At 44.1% G+C, this 17,603-nt stretch overlaps 1 protein-coding gene across 1 annotated transcript in view; it reads left to right on the forward strand.

Moving 5' to 3' along the window:
- Window positions 1–17,603, forward strand: part of LOC309560274 (complement C4-B-like) — a 249,941-nt gene that overhangs the window by 213,833 nt on the left and 18,505 nt on the right. The window contains exons 34-36 of the mRNA XM_082263867.1: window positions 3,083–3,173; window positions 11,216–11,290; window positions 11,987–12,089. Coding sequence (XP_082119993.1) covers window positions 3,083–3,173; window positions 11,216–11,290; window positions 11,987–12,089 — 269 coding nt within the window. The remainder of the gene's footprint in view (window positions 1–3,082; window positions 3,174–11,215; window positions 11,291–11,986; window positions 12,090–17,603) is intronic.

Genomic DNA, 17,603 nt, shown 5'->3' on the forward strand with positions numbered 1-17,603 from the left:
ACAAGGACTTATACAAACCAAATTCCAAAAAAGTTGGGATACTGTACAAATTGTGAGTAAAAAAGGAATGGGCTGATTTACAAATCTCAAACTTATATTTTATTTACAATATAATATAGATAATATATCAAATGTTGAAAGTGAGACATTTTGAATTGTCATGCCAAATATTGGCTCATTTTGGATTTCATGAGAGCTGCACATTCCAAAAAAGTTGGAACAGGTAGCAATAAGAGGCCCGAAAAGTTAAATGTACATATAAGGAACAGCTGGAGAACCAATTTGCAACTTATTAGGACAATTGGCAACATGATTGGATATAAAAAGAGCGTCTCAGAGTGGCAGTGTCTTTCAGAAGTCAAGATGGGCAGAGGATCACCAATTCCCCCAATGCTGCGGTAAAAAATAGTGGAGCAATATCAGAAAAGAGTTTGTCAGAGAATAATTGCAAAGAGTTTGAAGTTATCATCATCTACAGTGCATAATATCATCCAAAGATTCAGAGAATCTGGAACAATTTCTGTGCGTAAGGGTCCAGGCCGGAAAACCATACTGGATGCCCGTGATCTTCGGGCCCTTAGACGGCACTGCATGACATACATTCGCCGTTGCCGGCTAAAACTCTATAGGCCAAAAAAGAAGCCATATCTAAACATGATCCAGAAGCACAGGCGTTTTATCTGGGCCAAGGCTTATTTAAAATGGACTGTGGTAAAGTGGAAAACTGTTGTGTGGTCAGACAAATCAAAATTTGAAGTTCTTTTTGGAAAACTGGGATGCCATGTCATCCGGACTAAAGAGGACAAGGACAACCCAAGTTGTTATCAGCGCTCAGTTCAGAAGCCTGCATCTCTGATGGTATGGGGTTGCATAAGTGCGTGTGGCATGGGCAGCTTACACATCTGGAAAGGCACCATCAATGCTGAAAGGTATATCCAAGTTCTAGAACAACATATGCTCCCATCTAGACGTCGTCTCTTTCAGGGAAGACCTTGCATTTTCCAACATGACAATGCCAGACCACATACTGCATCAATTACAACATCATGGCTGCGAAGAAGAAGGATCCGGTACTGAAATGGGCAGCCTGCAGTCCAGATCTTTCACCCATAGAAAACATTTGGTGCATCATAAAGAGGAAGATGCGACAAAGAAGACCTAAGACAGTTGAGCAACTAAAAGCCTGTATTAGACAAGAATGGGACAACACTCCTATTCCTAAACTTGAGCAACTTGTCTCCTCAGTCCCCAGATGTTTGCAGACTGTTATAAAAAGAAGAGGGGATGCCACACAGTGGTAAACATGGCCTTGTCCCAACTTTTTTGAGATGTGTTGATGCCATGAAATTTAAAATCAACTTATTTTTCCCTTAAAATTATACATTTTCTCAGTTTAAACATTTGATATGTCATCTACAGTATGTTGTATTCTGAAAAAAAAAAAAAAATATTGAAATTTGAAACTTCGACATCATTGCATTCTGTTTTTATTCACAATTTGTACAGTGTCCCAACTTTTTTGGAATCAGATTTGTATATCACCTGATGGCTTTCAGACCTTGCCATTGTGTTTGTGCTCCAAGGTGCATCACTGCTAGCAGTCTTCTGTTCTCTGTGTTCCTCTGTGCATGATCTGGCTTGGCTGACGACCTTCCTGGCTCTCGATTCCGCATCACAGACGACCCGGCTTCGGTAGACTACTCGCTCCTGGACTAGACCCCGGCTTGGATGACTACCGTTCCTGGACTCAATCCCAGCTTGGATGACTACCCACTTCCAAACTTGACCGCGGCTGTTCCTGATTTCACTCCTCTCTCTTGCTGTGCATTTATTATTCTTGCATGCTTTATTTTACTTGCATCTTCGTGTGGTCTGGTTTCCTGGCACCCTGACAGCCAGGCTGACTAATCGAGATCAGCTAAAGGCCCCTAAATATTCAAGACAGCTCCTCCTCATCTCCACCCATTAGTTCCAGAACATTCTCAAATATTCTAGAAATGGGGAGGCACCAGAGAGCTGCCAGGATATGTTATCCAGCCCTGGCCTCTAATAACCCTGACCCAATTCAGTGACTCAGGTTTATGCCTGGGCAAGAAAATTGCTTTTTCCTACACTCACTTCTAGTAGCACACACTAGATGGTGCTACATGAAGTTTATACATTTTCAATACTGATGTTTTATAGTTGTTTTCACTACATATAATACAGTCTTTGTTTTACAAGTAAACATTTAAAACCTGACAAGGGAATCCTGGAGCACTATGGGTAATCTAGGGAGACAGCACAGCAGAAGGTGATTAAAACCTCTGACAGTGCTGTACCTGGGTAGGGGGAGGATTCATTGCTCTGACTCACTGCATTGGTTGTGCGTATATGTACATTTCAGCTTGTTTTCTGTAAACATTAGACTTTCTACAATGGAATATAAGGAAATACTGCAAAAAAATGTGAAAGGGAACTCAGGGCTCCACCTGCTGGCTGGATATTATAACAATCAATTACGCAATGAAGTTAATGAACTGGGAGTACATACATATGAAAAATATTGAAAAAGGGTATTTGGAACTCTCTAAAACCTTATAGTAAGATCTAACATTACATCTATCTCCCACTCCATTGATGATGAGTTAACCAGGGACTTGTCCTCCCCTCTTTTGGGGAACAATTTTTCATGTCAAGTTTTAGATAGATAGACAAAGCACAGACTGAAAGTTAACAGACAAAGGATCAGGATAAATACAGACAAGCTGAGTACAATCAAACTCCAATCCATCACATGTGTAATCCAAGACATAAACAGTTTTAACAGAACCCAGAGTCAGAAATGCCATGCTAGGCATTAACAGAAAGACAAACCTGATAGTTGGGCAAAGACTAAATACTCAGCAGTCTATTTAAACACTCCTGATTAGAGCAGGTGTGTACTACAGTGTTATCCAATGCAATACTGAGGGAAAACTTGTAGGTTGTACAGGCCCAATTCTTATCTCATCTATCCATTTACAACTTGATAAAAAAAGTTTTGGCTGGAGTTGGGTTTTAAATAGACACATCCTTAGATCATATGTTGCCTCTTTTTCAGGAGAAAAGCCAGAGATCTTGCCACTGGAATGGCTATTGTTGACATCACCATGCTAAGTGGCTTTGAACCCAGCACGCAGGATCTGAACAAGGTATGCGGTACCAAATCTAGCCAGGGCTATTAAACAGATTGGAGTGGATCCCTCCACCAAGCCAAAGAAAGACTTTATTCACAGTTGGTGACCCCAAGAGCCCCATGCGTTGCTCAAGAACAATCTTTTGTGATTCCCCTTACAAAACAGAAATTTTGTTAAAAATACTCCATTTAATGTAACCAGGAATGTACTGTATATACAATTACAAGTCATTGCTACATCTCCAAAGAATATATTATTAACTTTAAATAATAGCAAAGGGAACACATTTTATGTACAGCTTGGATAAACTATACAGCAGGTATCTGGTTTGCCAGGTGAAGTTCATGACTTCAGTAGACGGTCCACCTAGGAAAACAGTGATCTGCTAGAAGTGAGAAGAGTGCATTCTGCTGCAGCTTGTACAGATTAGATTGTTAGATTCTTCCTGGTAACTGTCCATCAGTGCCAGGACAAGGCTGTCTAGAGCCCAGGACAAACATGTCAAAGTGCGCCCCCCCCCAGATGTATGAGCATTATGTGTTAGCAAACCCCACAAAAAAAGGACTAATCTGCATGCTTACCCCCTAAGAACTTTAAGTAAAATAATTACTGGTCACTGTGTCATAATCTGGTGTCTGTATAATTGCCTTAATATTCAGAAATGTCGGAACCCGGGGTGTCAGAGGTGTCGGGAGACTTGCAAGGTCAGGGCATTGAGGTCAAATATCTTTAAGCAGCCCTCACGGGGGTAACACTACATGGACATACCAGCTTCCCCCCAAAAAATATGTAAAAATCAAAATTATTTAACATTTTAGGCCAATTTGTTTTCTGCTACATATGTTTGGTAAAAAAAATCCCAATAGGCATATTTTGATTGGTTTGCACAAAAGTTATTGCGTTTACTAACTAAGGGAAAGATTTATGTCATTTTTATTGGTTTTTTTTTAACTAGTAATTAATGGCGGCGATCTGCGATTTTTTTTTTTGTGGGACTGCGACATTGCGGCGGACAGATCGGACCCCTGACTAACATTTTTGACACTTTTGGGGGTACCAGTGACATTACTACAGTAATTAGTGCTATACATATGCACTGTTACTGTAAAAATGACACTGGCAGGGAAGGGGTTAACTTTATTAGTGATTAAGGGGTTAAGTGTGTCCCTAGTGGCGTGATTCTAACTGTAAAGGGGCGTGGCTAGTGATGTAACCACAGAGACATACGATCCTACTTAGCAGGATCGTGTAGTCTCTGCAGTTACACCAGGGAGAATGACAGGCGGCTTTGTTTACATCAGCCGCCTGCCTTTCTCCCTCTCCACCGGGAGATCGCAGGGTGACCGGCGGACATCGGAGCCACCGGTCACTCGCGCGGACATGTAAGGGAACGAGCGGGGGCGGGAGCGTGCCTCCAGCGGCGCGCGCTCGTCCCCTAGAGGCTCGTAGGCGACCGACGTAGCCCTACGTCGGTTTGCCTGTACGGGGCTGACTGCCGCAGTAAATAGTCGTGCGGCGGTCGGCAATCGGTTAAGGGAGCATATAGGCTTACATTTACAGCCATTAGTACAAAACATGAGTGCATTCCTTAAAGATACTAAACATATTCTCCAGCTCCTGAAAGGATATAAAATAGGAGATGATACGGTGCTAACAAAAGCCAATGTTGCATCCCTATATATTGGAATGTTGATCATCTAGGAGCTATTCAAGCAGTAAAATAGGCATTGGAAAAAAGTGGTAAACTGATAAGTACAGGCAGGAGATTTATTCTTAAAAGTTTAGAATTTTGTTTAAATCACAATTATTTCTGGTATGAGGACACATATTTGCAAATAAAGGGAGTTGCGATGTGCGCTAAATTGCACCTAGCGTAGCCAATTTATATATGGCAAAATGGGAAGAAGAGGGAATAATATATTATCAGGACCCCAGAATAGGTCTATACAAATGCTTCATAGATGACCTGTTTATTATGTGGAATAGGAATATGGAAGAGTTGGAAGCTCTCCTAATGCATATGAATACTAATAACCATAATATACATTTAACATGGGAAATTGGCAAAACCCTCATTCATTTCCTTGATTTGGAGATTGTCATTGATTCCCACACTTTACTAACTAAAACCTACTTCAAAGAAACAGAAATTCCTACATACCAGTTTCAAGTTGTCATTATATCACTAATTTACTGTCAAGGTCTTACCTTGCCCTCCTGTTGGCAGCCATCTTGGACATGTGCAGACTGCTGCCTCTTATAAACTCTGATTGCATCATCACTTGCCTGCTGCCTGGGTGTTTGAACAGTGATGATGCTGCACACCTGACTAAATCTATCACCTGATGAGTTGCAGTCCTTGCCCTTGTGTCCTTGTGCTCCAAGGTGCATCTCTGCTAGCAGTCTTCTGTTCTCCGAGTTCCTCCGTGTATGATCTGGCCTGGTTGATGACTCTCCTGGCTCTTGACCCTGCATCGGCAGACTACCCGCTTCTGGACTCGACCCCGGCTTCGATGACTACCCATTTCTAGACTGGACCCCAACTTGTTCCTGCTCTCACTTCCTCACTCTTACTGTGCATTTAACTGTGCATTGTTGTTTGCTGCAATAAACTCCTTTATTTTACCTGCATCCCCGTGTGGTCTGGTTTCCTGGTACCCTGACAGTATGCAAGGGCCATGAATCCTGACGATGCAGGTGCTCCTACGCTCCCCATGCTGGTTACCAGGCTCAATCAACAAGATCACCTTTTGGGTCAGTTCGCCCAGGCGTTGGAGACATTGCTTGCACGCACAGCGCACCCTGCTCTTGGTGCGTCTGTAAGATTGTGCCATAAACTTGCAACCTGGTGCCATTCCCCCTCGTGGCAGGGTTTATCCTCTCTCAGTTGCGGAGAATGAGGCCATGGAGGAGTACGTTGTGGATACACTTGCTCGGGGGCACATTTGCAAGTCTACTTCTCCAGCGGGTGTTGGTTTTTTCTTTATAAAGAAAAAGGGGGGTGAGTTGAGACCTTGCATTGATTATAGGGGCCTCAATCCATCATGGTCAAGAATGCATACCCGATTCCGTTGATTACTGAATTGTTCGACCGCCTCAAGGGAGCAACGGTCTTTACCAGGCTTGAACTAAGGGCCGCATATAACCTCGTAAGGATCAAGGAGGGCGACGAGTAGAAGATCGTGTTTAATACCAGAACCGGTCATTACGAATCTCTGGTGATGCCCTTTGGCTTGTGCAATGCACCCGTCTGTCTTCCAGGAGTTCATCAATGATGTCTTTTGTGATATGTTGCAGCAATGCGTGGTAGTCTATTAGGATGACATCTTGATTTACTCGGAGTCCGTTGAATCAAACTACCTGGATGTCAGACGGGTGCTGCAACAGTTACAGTACGTGAGAATAGGCTTTTCTGTAAGCTTGGAAAATGTGAATTCCACCTGTCTCAGGTTGCCTTCTTGGGCTACATAATTTCTGCTGAATGGTTCTCCATGGACCCTCAGAATGTTTCAGTTGTTCTCCAATGGCTTTGCCCCAGTGGTCTCAGTTCCATTCAGCTTTTCCTTGGGTTTTCCAACTACTATCGGAAATTTATCAGGAACTTTTCCTCTTTAGCCAAACCTATCTCAGATCTGACCAAGAAGGGCAGCGATTCCCACAATCGGATGCCTGCTGCCATCCAAGCTTTCGAGGCCCTCAAGTCTGCTTTCACTTCAGCACCCATTCTGTCCCAATCCTTGTTTGCCCTTTGTTCTAGAGGTGGATGTGTCTGAGACGGGAGTAGGCCCCCTCCTCTACCAGCGTCGGACACCTGATGGACCCTTACTTCCTTGTGGGTTCTACTCCAAGAAGCTGTCTCCAGCTGAATGCAGTATGAGATTGGAGACAGAGAGCTCCTGACCATTATCATGGCTCTCAAAGAGTGGAGACACTTGCTCAAAGGTTCTGTGGTTCTGTGGAATCTGACGAATATCTCGGAGGACAAGAGGCTCACACTCCATCAGCCCAGATGGGCCTTATTCTTGTCTCGTTTTAACTATGTGATCTCCTATTTGCCGAGCTCCAAGAATGTTAAGGCTGATGCCTTGTCTCTCCAGTATGCTGAGTTGTCCATGGAGGATTCCTTGCCGACACCGGTCATACTGCATCCAGGCCATCTGCATCAGCCTAACCTCTCCACTTGGGGAACAGATCTTGGCTGCCCAATCTGATGCTCCCACAGAGAGACCTGCTGGCAAATGTTTTGTACCTGAGGGGTTGTGCATCAGACTGTTGTGCACATACCACAATTCCAAGACTGACCGTCATCCTGGTAAGAACCAGATGTCCTGGACTATTTCCTGTCAGATCTGGTGTCATCTATCCGCACTGATGTTGCTGCGTATGTGGCTGCTTGTTCGGTCTATGCCAACAACAAGTCTCTTCGGCACCTTCCCTTGGGCCTACTGCATCCCATTCCCAATGGGGAGCATCCCTGGTTTCACCTTCCCATGGATTTTATTGTGGAACTTTCCACATCTCGAGGTTACACGGTTATTCTCATGGTTGTCTACCGGTTCTCCAAAATGTGCCACTGTGTTCCATTTAAGCGGCTACCTACCACTCAGGAGCTTGCCTCGGTGTTTGCAAGGGAGGTCTTCCATTTACATGGGTTGCCTAGGGAGAATGTCTCATGGCCAGTTATGGGTTCCAACCCGCTGTGTTGCCCGAGCCGTTCTTGCCACAGGACATCCCAGCTGTGGAGGATAATTTTTGTGCCCTCCGTTCCTCTTGGGTGCAGATTCAAGAGTCCTTACAGGTTTCTGCACAGCTTTAGAAGCTCCAGGCAGACCGAAGACTTTTATCTGCTCTTTCGTACCAGGTCGGGGGGAGGGATGGTTGTCGCCCCTAATCTCAACCTCAGGGTGCCAACTTTAAAACTGGCACCCCATTTTGTTGGGCCTTTTCGCATCCTCCATAAGGTGAACCCGGTTTCATATGCCCTTGGTCTTCCCCCTGGCATGCGTATCTCCAATGTCTTTCACGTGTCACTTTTAAAGCCACTGGTTTGCAATTGGTTTGCAAACTGGTTTTGCTGCTGACTTTTAATATGTAGACACTTACCTGTCCAGGAAGCCTGCTGGGTGCTGCCGCTGTCATTCTTTCTAATGGAATCTGGCAATGAAGCTTTTCGACTTTGCTAACCGCGCTGCGCATTCTCATGGGCTCGGCAGCGGTGGAAGGAGAAGGAGGACAGAACTTCCAGTGGGCGGCGCTGTCTCCCAGGAGTGGGAAAGGGTACTTGGGTACCTGTTTTTTACATTACCCCCTCCCACCTGAAAGGTGCCAAATGTGGCACCAGAGGGTGGAAGGAAGCAAATGAACGGAAGTTCCATTTTTAGGTGAAGTTCCGCTTAAAGATGTGGAACACATAATAAACAAATATTGGCAGATCCTCAAAGAAGATAAACAACTTGAGAGTAAGAGCCGGTTCACACTGAGGCGATCCGACTTCTGCACCGCGACTTCAGCGCGACTTGCAGGGACTTCACATAATGGAAGTCAATGCAAGTCGCTCCCAGGTCGCCCCAAAGTAGTACAGGACCCTTTTTCTAAGTCGGAGCGACTTGTGTCGCTCCTATTAGAACGGGTCCTGTGCTAATCAATGGCGAGCGACCGAGCACGACTTGTCAGGCCTGACAAGTCGCCTGACAAGTCGCGCTAGTCTGAATGGTCTAATATTCCAGATAGACCCAAATTTGTATATAAAAAGGCCCTGAACTTGAGGGATAAAATTATACATAAAGTAGTAGAACCCCCCAAATTTAAAAAATCGAACATTCTGGGACACTAAGGCCCCTTTCACACAGGCGGACCGTTCAGATCCGTCTGTTCCTTTTTTTGGCGGATCTGAACGGTCCCCCCATGCATTCCTATGGGGCATCGGATGTCAGGGGAGACATGTCCGCTGACATCCGACCCGATCCGATCCGTCAAATCTGGACAGATGGAAATCCTATTTTCCATCCGTCCAGCGGATTGGATCGGATGGGATCGGATGAGAACGGACCAACGGTCCGTTCCCATCCGATTTCCCCCATAGAGATGCATGGGGAACTGAGAGCTGTGTCTCCGCACACAGCACCGAGACACAGCTGTCATCCTTCTGCTCAGCGGGGGATCGGCGGCTCGATCCCCCGCTGAGAAAAACGGAATCCGTCTGACGGACGGATAGTGTGAAAGGGGCCTAAAGGGTTCTACAGGTGTGGCAGATGCTATACCTGTTTAAGGACCCTGTAGAACATAAGGAAAAGGAAGGAGTTTACAAACCCTAATACTAATCAATCATATACAAAGGGATTTCATATTGTGTAACACTAAAGGTGTGGTTTGTGCTATTAAAATTATGATTTATGTAGGAAGAACTAAAAGACCCCTGAAGGAAAGAATTAACCACTTCCCGCCCGCCCTATTACAGAATGACGGCGGGAATGTGGTTGTGTTATCCTGACCGGACGTCATATGACGGCGGCTGGATAACACAGCTCTGGGCGCCCCCCGGGGGCGCGCAGAGCGGCGATCGGTGATGCGAGGTGTCAGTCTGACACCCTGCATCTCCGATCTCAGTAAAGAGCCTCTGGCGGAGGCTCTTTACCATGTGATCAGCCGTGTCCAATCACGGCTGGTCACATAGTAAAACAGGAACAGCCGTTGATCGGCTTTCCTTAGTTCGTGCCTGACAGGCACGAGTAAAGGAGCGCCGATCGGCGGCTCCCCTGACAGGGGGGGGGGGGGTGTCGGTACTGGTAATCAGATCATTGATTACCAGTGCAGACCCTCGGGGGGGGGGGATGCCACTAGATCCACCAGGGATTCCCACTATGACCCCAGGGATGCCCACCATGACCCCAGGGATGCCCACTATGGCCACCAGGGATGGCAATCAGGGCTCATTGCCCTCCCCATCAGTGCTGCCCACCAGTGTCCTCCCTATCAGTGCTGCCCACAAGTGCCCATCATTGCCATCCTTTAGTGTCGCCCACCAGTGCCCATTATTGCCCACCAGTGCCGCCTAGTAGTGCCCATCAGTGCCGATCAGTGCCGCTCCATCAGTGCCCATCAGTGCCCACCAGTGCCGCCTATCAGTGCCCATTAGTGCCCGTCAGTGCCACCTATCAGTGCCCATCAGTGCCACCTATCAGTGTCCATCAATGCCGCCTATCAGTGCCCAGCAGTGCCGCCTATCAGTGCCCACCAATGCTGCATATCTGTGCTACCTATCAGTGCCACATATCAGTGCCTATCAGTGCCGCCTATCAGTGCCACCCCATCAGTGCCACCTCATCAGTGCCTCCTCATCAGTGCCTGTCAGTGCAGTCTCATCAGTGCTCATCAGTGCAGGAAAAACCTATTTATTTACAAAATTGTATAACATAAACAAAAAAACTTTTTTTTTTTTCAAACTTTTCGGTCTTTTTTTATTTGTTTAGCAAAAAGGAAAAAACCCACAGGTGATCAAATACCACCAAAAGAAAGCTCTATTTGTGGGGGGAAAATGACATAAATTTGGTGTAGGTACAGTGTTGCATGACCGCGCAATTGTCATTCAAAATGCAACAGCGCTAAAAGGGGAAAATTGGCCTGGGCAGGAAGGGAGGGAAGTGCCCTGTATTAAAGTGGTTAAGGAACATAACCAAGTTCCCTAATGATATGGGCAGGTATGGTACCCAAGGTCCTTAGTATTGTTTGTTGAAATGTATATTTGGGGGTGATAAGGGAAGAAGCCTATCACTGAACTCTATGTAAAGCAAATCCACACAATTACGTGACTTTGGTTGCATACTGCTAAGCGCATTGTGGAACCAATACAGAGGTGCCAGTTGCCTTGTCAGCAGACATAGGAAGGAGTTGGAATGGACATATGACACATTCACTGCCTTCCCTATGAATTGGGCCTGGTGTTAACCCCATTATGTCTTACCTGTAGCATGCCTTGTCTCACTATGTATCTGACTTTGTTTCATTTTGCCCCAAGTATTTATGACATCTATCACACACACTCTGTTCTATTCCCACAGTTGAAGGAAGAATCAGAGAGATACATCAGCCATTATGAGATCCATGGGGGAAGACTTCTCATGTACTTTGATAAGGTTTGTATGGCAAGAAGTATTAAAGCTGAACACCAGCCTTCCATTCAGTTGTGCACAGTTGTACAGGCTCTTCCTATGTACTGATATTGCTAACTCTATTTTCAATGCACATTGTGAGGTTCTCACAGTTTGCATTAGAATCTGCAGCCATTGAGATAGAGCCCTTCTTTCTTGGCCAGGGACACCCAACATAATCTAGTCTTTTTTCCCCAGCCTGACTGTCCCTGGTCTGTCCAATAAATTCATAGGATTTCAGTTATTTCAATAGTGGAGGCTCAGCATTATATGTGGGTTAATATACCTAGGATGGTACAGATGCAGCCTACCATGGAATTTGAAATACCCCTCAACAGAACCTACTGCTTGTATCTGGGCTAAAGCTGCCCATAGATAGAAGTCTTGATTTTCTCTCGTTCAACATACGCAATTGTTAGTAGTAAAGTCTTTGGATCAATGGTACAATGAGCATTTTTTACAGGTGAGGTCAGTAATTACAGACCAATCTTCTTAGGACAGTTTTTTCTTCAATAGTTTGAATAATAGGAATGGTCCCTATTGAGCGATCAGCTTCTCCCTTTTTGTATTCAGAGCAGATAAAAAACATAATTATATTGATATTTTTAATCTTGAGGTCCAATACTTTTTATTGGTTCATTATCTTTAATTACAATGGACATTCATTTCTCCTTGTTAAAGATTACCAGCGAACGGCAACACGTGACATTTGAGGCGTATCAGACAGTGAAGGTGTCCCCCCTGCAGCCCGCCTCTGCCGTCTTGTATGACTTTTACGAGCCAGGTAACACATTTGATCTTTTTATGGGTACCTATACACCATAGCCAGTAGGTGAATGATAGTTGGTTAAGTCATCAAGATGCCTCTTCTTTTTTGTCATATACAGGTGCATCTCAAAAAATTAGAATATCATCAAAAAGTTATCTTATTTCAGTTATTCAATTCAAAAATTGCAACTCATATTTTACATAGATTCAATACACACAGAGTTATATATTTCAATAATTTTTTTCTTTTAAATTTGATGATTATGGCTTACAGCTAGTGAAAACCCAAAATTCATTATCTCAGAAAATTTGAATATGACATAAGACCAATAAAAAAAAAAAAAGTATTTTTAACCACTTTACCACTAGAGCATTTTGCTGTCTTACGTCTGAGCCACTTTTTGCGATTCGGCGCTGTGCGACTTTAACTGACAATTGCGCGGTCGTGCGACGCCATACCCAAACGAAATTTACGTCCTTTTTTTCCCACAAACAGAGCTTTCTTTTGGTGGTATTTGATCACCTGTGCAAATTTTTACTTTTTGCGCTATAAACAAAAAAAGAGCGTCAATTTTGAAAAAAACAACAATATTTTTCAAATTTTTTTTATATGAAATTCCCCCCAAAAAAATTTAAAAATCAAAATTTTTTTAAATTTTTGGCCAATTTGTTTTCTGCTACATATGTTTTGTAAAAAAATTCACAATAAGCGTGTTTTGATTGGTTTGCGCAGTTATTGCGTTTACTAACAAATGGAAAGATTTCTGTCATTTTTGGTGGGTTTTTTTTAACGCGTAATGGCGGCGATCTGCGATTTTTTTTGCGGGACTGCGACATTGCGGCGGACAGATCGGACCCTTGACTGACATTTTTGACACTTTTGGGGGTACCAGTGACATTACTGCAGTAATCAGTGCTATACATATGCACTGTTACTGTAAAAAGGACACTGGCAGGGAAGGGGTTAATTTTATTGGAGAGGGAGGGGTTAATGTATGCCTGGTGCTTACTGACGTGTGGGGGGGGAGGTGACTGTGTGAGCCAGGGACAGATCGGAGTGTTCAGCTATGCTGAACACTCCGATCTGTCACTCCCTGTCACTTGGGAGATCCGCCCGCTTGTGTTTACACAGGCGGGCGGATCTCCACACTAGATCCCCGACGATCGGGGCAGAGCAGCGGCGATCGCCGCTGCTCCTCCCCTGGCCCGACTCCCGCTGTGACTGAATACAGCGGGAGCGAGCCTCCGGCGGCGTGCGAACGCCGCCCACAAGGGGGAGTGTCTGACGACGTAGGTCTACGTCGTCAGACGATAACGAGCCACTTTGCTGCAGTAGTACTACGGTACTCAGTGGCAAAGTGGTTAATACAGAAATGTTGGCTTACTGAAAAATATGTCCATGTACAGTATAGTATGCACTCAATACTTGGTCTGGGCTCCTTTTGAATGAATTACTGCATCAATGTGGCATGGCATGGAGACGATCAGCCTGTGGCACTGCTGAGTTGTGATGGAAGTCCAGGTTGCTTTGATAGCGGCCTTCAGCTCGTCTGCATTATAGGTTCTGGAGTCTCATCTTCCTTTTGACAATGCCCCATAGATTCTCTATGGGGTTTAGGTCAGACGAGTTTGCTAGCCAATCAAGCACAGTGATACCATGATCATTAAACCAGGTATTGGTACTTTTGGCAGTGTGGGCAGGTGCTAAGTCCTGCTGGAAAATAAAATTAGCATCTCCATAAAGCTTGTCAGCAGAGGGAAGCATTAAGGGCTTTATAATTTCCTGGTAGAGGGTTGCGCTGACTTTGGACTCTGGGAACTTGATTTCCAAATGAAATGCAACATTTACTTTCATCTGAAAAGAGGACTTTGGACCACTTTCATCTAAAAAGAAGACTTTGGACCACTGAGCAACAGTCCAGTCCTTATTCTCCTTAGCGCAGGTAAGATGTTTCTGATGTTGGAAAAGAACAAGGCTCCTCTAAGTGCAATATAGACCATTTATTGGAGCATAGAGAGATTAAAACAATTTACAGGAAGTTAAAATCAAAACAACATGTCTTAGAAGCCGGAGGAGCCGATGCTCGGTAATCCAGTGTCCAGGAGACTGCTTCATATGTCGGCGTGCACACAGTGTGGTACGGCTTCAGGTAACCCTGCTGGAACGCACGCAGCTGATTGTCAAAAGCAGGTGGGCGGTAACATGTTTTGGAGCATGCGCAGCTCCTTTATCAGACTTGATGTTGTCTCTGGTTCAGGAGTGGCTTGACACAAGGAATGCGACAGTTGTAGCCCATGTCCTGGATATGTCTGTGTGTCTTGGCTCTTGAAGCACTGACATCAGCTGTAGTCCACTCCTTGTGAATCTCCCCCAAATACTTGAATGACATTTGCTTCACAATTCTCTCAAGGCTGCGGTTATACCTGTTGCTTGTGCACCTTTCTCTACCACACTTGTTCCTTCCACTCAACTTTCCATTAATATGCTTGGATACAGCACTCTGTGAACTGCCAGCTTCTTTAGCAATGACCTTTTGTGACTTACCCTTCTTGTAGATGGTATCAATGACTGTCTTCTGTCAGCAGTCTTTCCCATGACTGTGTATAATATAGAAGTTGCACTTTTTGAATAGAATTACTGAAATAAATTAACTTTTTGATGATATTCTAATTTTTTGAGATGCACCTGAATATACACACAATAACAAGGTTAATTTGTATTTAAAGCAGTACTAAAACCCAAAAGTAAACATTGATTATGAAGAAAAAAGGGTTGTGAGGAGCTAGCAGCTGGGAAAATATCTACCAGCTTGCTCCGCACAAGACTGGACTTTCTAAGGCACACCATGAGATGAATCATTGCGACTCACATTTAGTAAAAAATATAATGTTTATTCAAAAACAATTAAAAAAATGAGGGCAAACATGCTTCCTCAGGACCAAATATAAATTTAGTAAGTTGTGTTACTAATTTATATTTTGCTTATCTTTAAGAAATCTCTGATACAAATTTGGTCCTGAGGAAGCACGTTGCGAAACGCGTAGACCTACAGATCAGATAGGATTCTGCAATATATTATCTACTACGATGTTGTGACTTTGTTAGTAATTACCTACACATTTCTCCCATCGATCCTCTTTGATCATTTGGGATAGAAATAGTCTTAGGTTATTAAATTTTAGAATGTTTCACTATTTTTCTTTTTGTTTTATGTATGTCACAAATGAGGATTGTCTGTTTTGCCCTCATTTTTTAATTGTTTTTGAATAAACATTATATTTTTTACTAAATGTGAGTCGCAATGATCCATCTCATGGTGTGCCTTAGAAAGTCCAGTCTTTCCTTCTTGTGCAGAGCAAGGTGGTAGATATTTTCCCAGCTGCTAGCTCCTCACAACCATTTTTTCTTCTCAATTTTGGATGATGGCACCTCTTTGGGTAGTTCAATTTATTTTGGTCTAAACATTGATTATATTGCAGCTTATCAATTTGTAGATGTGATGGATGCATTCGTTTTGTTTTTTTTAGGCTTTCTTTTTTCTTCTATTTTTATCTGGTGATCTTACCAGTAAAGGCTCGTACACACTATAAGAAAATTGGGCCAACATTTAAGTCTGAGGAATTTTTATGGTTTTCGTATAGGGTGTACACAACTGTATACAGCCGATTCCGACCTTCTAAACAAAAATTTCTAAAGGGACAAGCTCCAAAATGTTTCTGTACGGAAACAGAACAAACGATTTTTGTTTAATGTGTACCATTTTCGTACGAGAAAAATCTGAAACGAATCACTGCGCATGATCAGAAACAATAAACAACTAAAAAAAAAAAAGCCTTTGTCATACAATAATATTCGTCAGCATACCAAGACATTTTGGGCAATTTTATGCTCCCAATTTTGTGGGAACAGTTTGAGGATGGCTCCTTCCTGTTCTAACATGACTGCACACCAGTGCACAAAGCAAGATCCATAAAGACAGGGATGAGCAGGTTTGGGGTGGAGGAACTTGACTGGCCTGCACAGAGTCCTGACCTCAACCCAAAAGAACACCTTTGGGATGAATTAAAGCTCAGACTGTGAGCTGAGCCTTCTCTCCAACATCAGTGCCTGACCTCACAAATGTGCTCCTGGAAGAATGGTCAAACATTCCCATAGACACTCCTAAACCTTGTTGACAGCCTTCCTAGAAGAGTTGAAGCTGTTATAGCTGCACAGGGTGGCCCAACTCAAAATTTAACCCTACGGACTACAACTGGGATGCCATTAAAGTTCATGTGCGTGTAAAGGCAGGCGTCCCAATACTTTTGACAATATAGTCTATAGTAAATGTATCTATTTGAAGTGCTTGTGACTTTCCGTATCTACAGCGTAGCCTCTATTTTGGACTTTATCAGGTTTTAAATCTATCTATGATTCCACTTTGGGGATTTTGTCTCATTTCCTGTCCTGCTGATAACCATCAACAAACAGGAGTTGAAAGGGGACACAAACCGTAATTGAAACCTAAAAAGGGAAAGAAACATTGCTTGTGTCAACGTACAATATAGTGCATATGCTGCAAACACACCAATGAGATATTTATCACAGAAATAGCCCCAAGGGAGTAACTAGAAAGTCCTTTATACAGGGAATGGTGAGGAATTCTTCTCGCCACAAATCATAGGTGAATTAAATCACACTCCCTTCACCATAACGGGTGGCCACCATCATACGGATAAGGTGTGAGCTTACCATGTGTAGCACTGCCCCCTTGAGGACTGCTGGATAACACACTCTTGGGTCCCCCTGGGTTATGGTTAGCAACATCGACATTCACAGATTAACACTTTACTTCTTTGGCTCAGTCAATGATCAGTCCAGGGGTACGTAGTTGTGTTTTTTTGGTGTTTATTTTAAATAGGGATGGGAGAAGGGAAGAGTGGGATACTCCAAATTAAACTATTCACAATGGATGAGGACTCCTATCTTGAAATGCAGCCAGGCTGCAGATTCACCTTGCCACTAGATTCATTTAGGTCAAGTCTCCTTTCAGATGACTTAGTTGGATAGATTATCTTCAGGATACCTGCCTAGTATCCCCTTTCACTCCACAGACTGACACCCGTCCTCTGACTATCCTACACCGGGGCCTCAGGTCAGGACCCTAGACACGATCCCCTTTACTCATGATATTGTTTTTCGAGGGTCTCCAGTGTCTCTACTCCTCCAGTTAGCTCTCCTGGACCTCTGAGTTCAGTTCCCTTCCTCTGGTCCCCAGGCCGACCGCCTGTGACCACATGCCACTGCTACAGAGGAGGAGGCAGCCGCCCCCCTCCCTCCAGGACTCTGCTCTCCAGCCAAAGACCCCACAGCACATGTGCTCCTGGCTTTTATACAGTATCCCAGAATGCACCAAGACAGCCAGTCTCTACCAATCACTGGGACTGTATCAAAGCCTGTGTACCTATTGGTCAGGTTTCCTCCCATTGGCCAACATGCCCCCCTATTGGACCAGTGTGAAACACTCTCTAGACTCAATGAATCACACAC

The sequence above is a fragment of the Pelophylax lessonae genome (assembly GCF_965119305.1).
Source record: "Pelophylax lessonae genome assembly, chromosome: 7".
In the NCBI taxonomy this organism is placed as follows: Eukaryota; Metazoa; Chordata; class Amphibia; order Anura; family Ranidae; genus Pelophylax; species Pelophylax lessonae.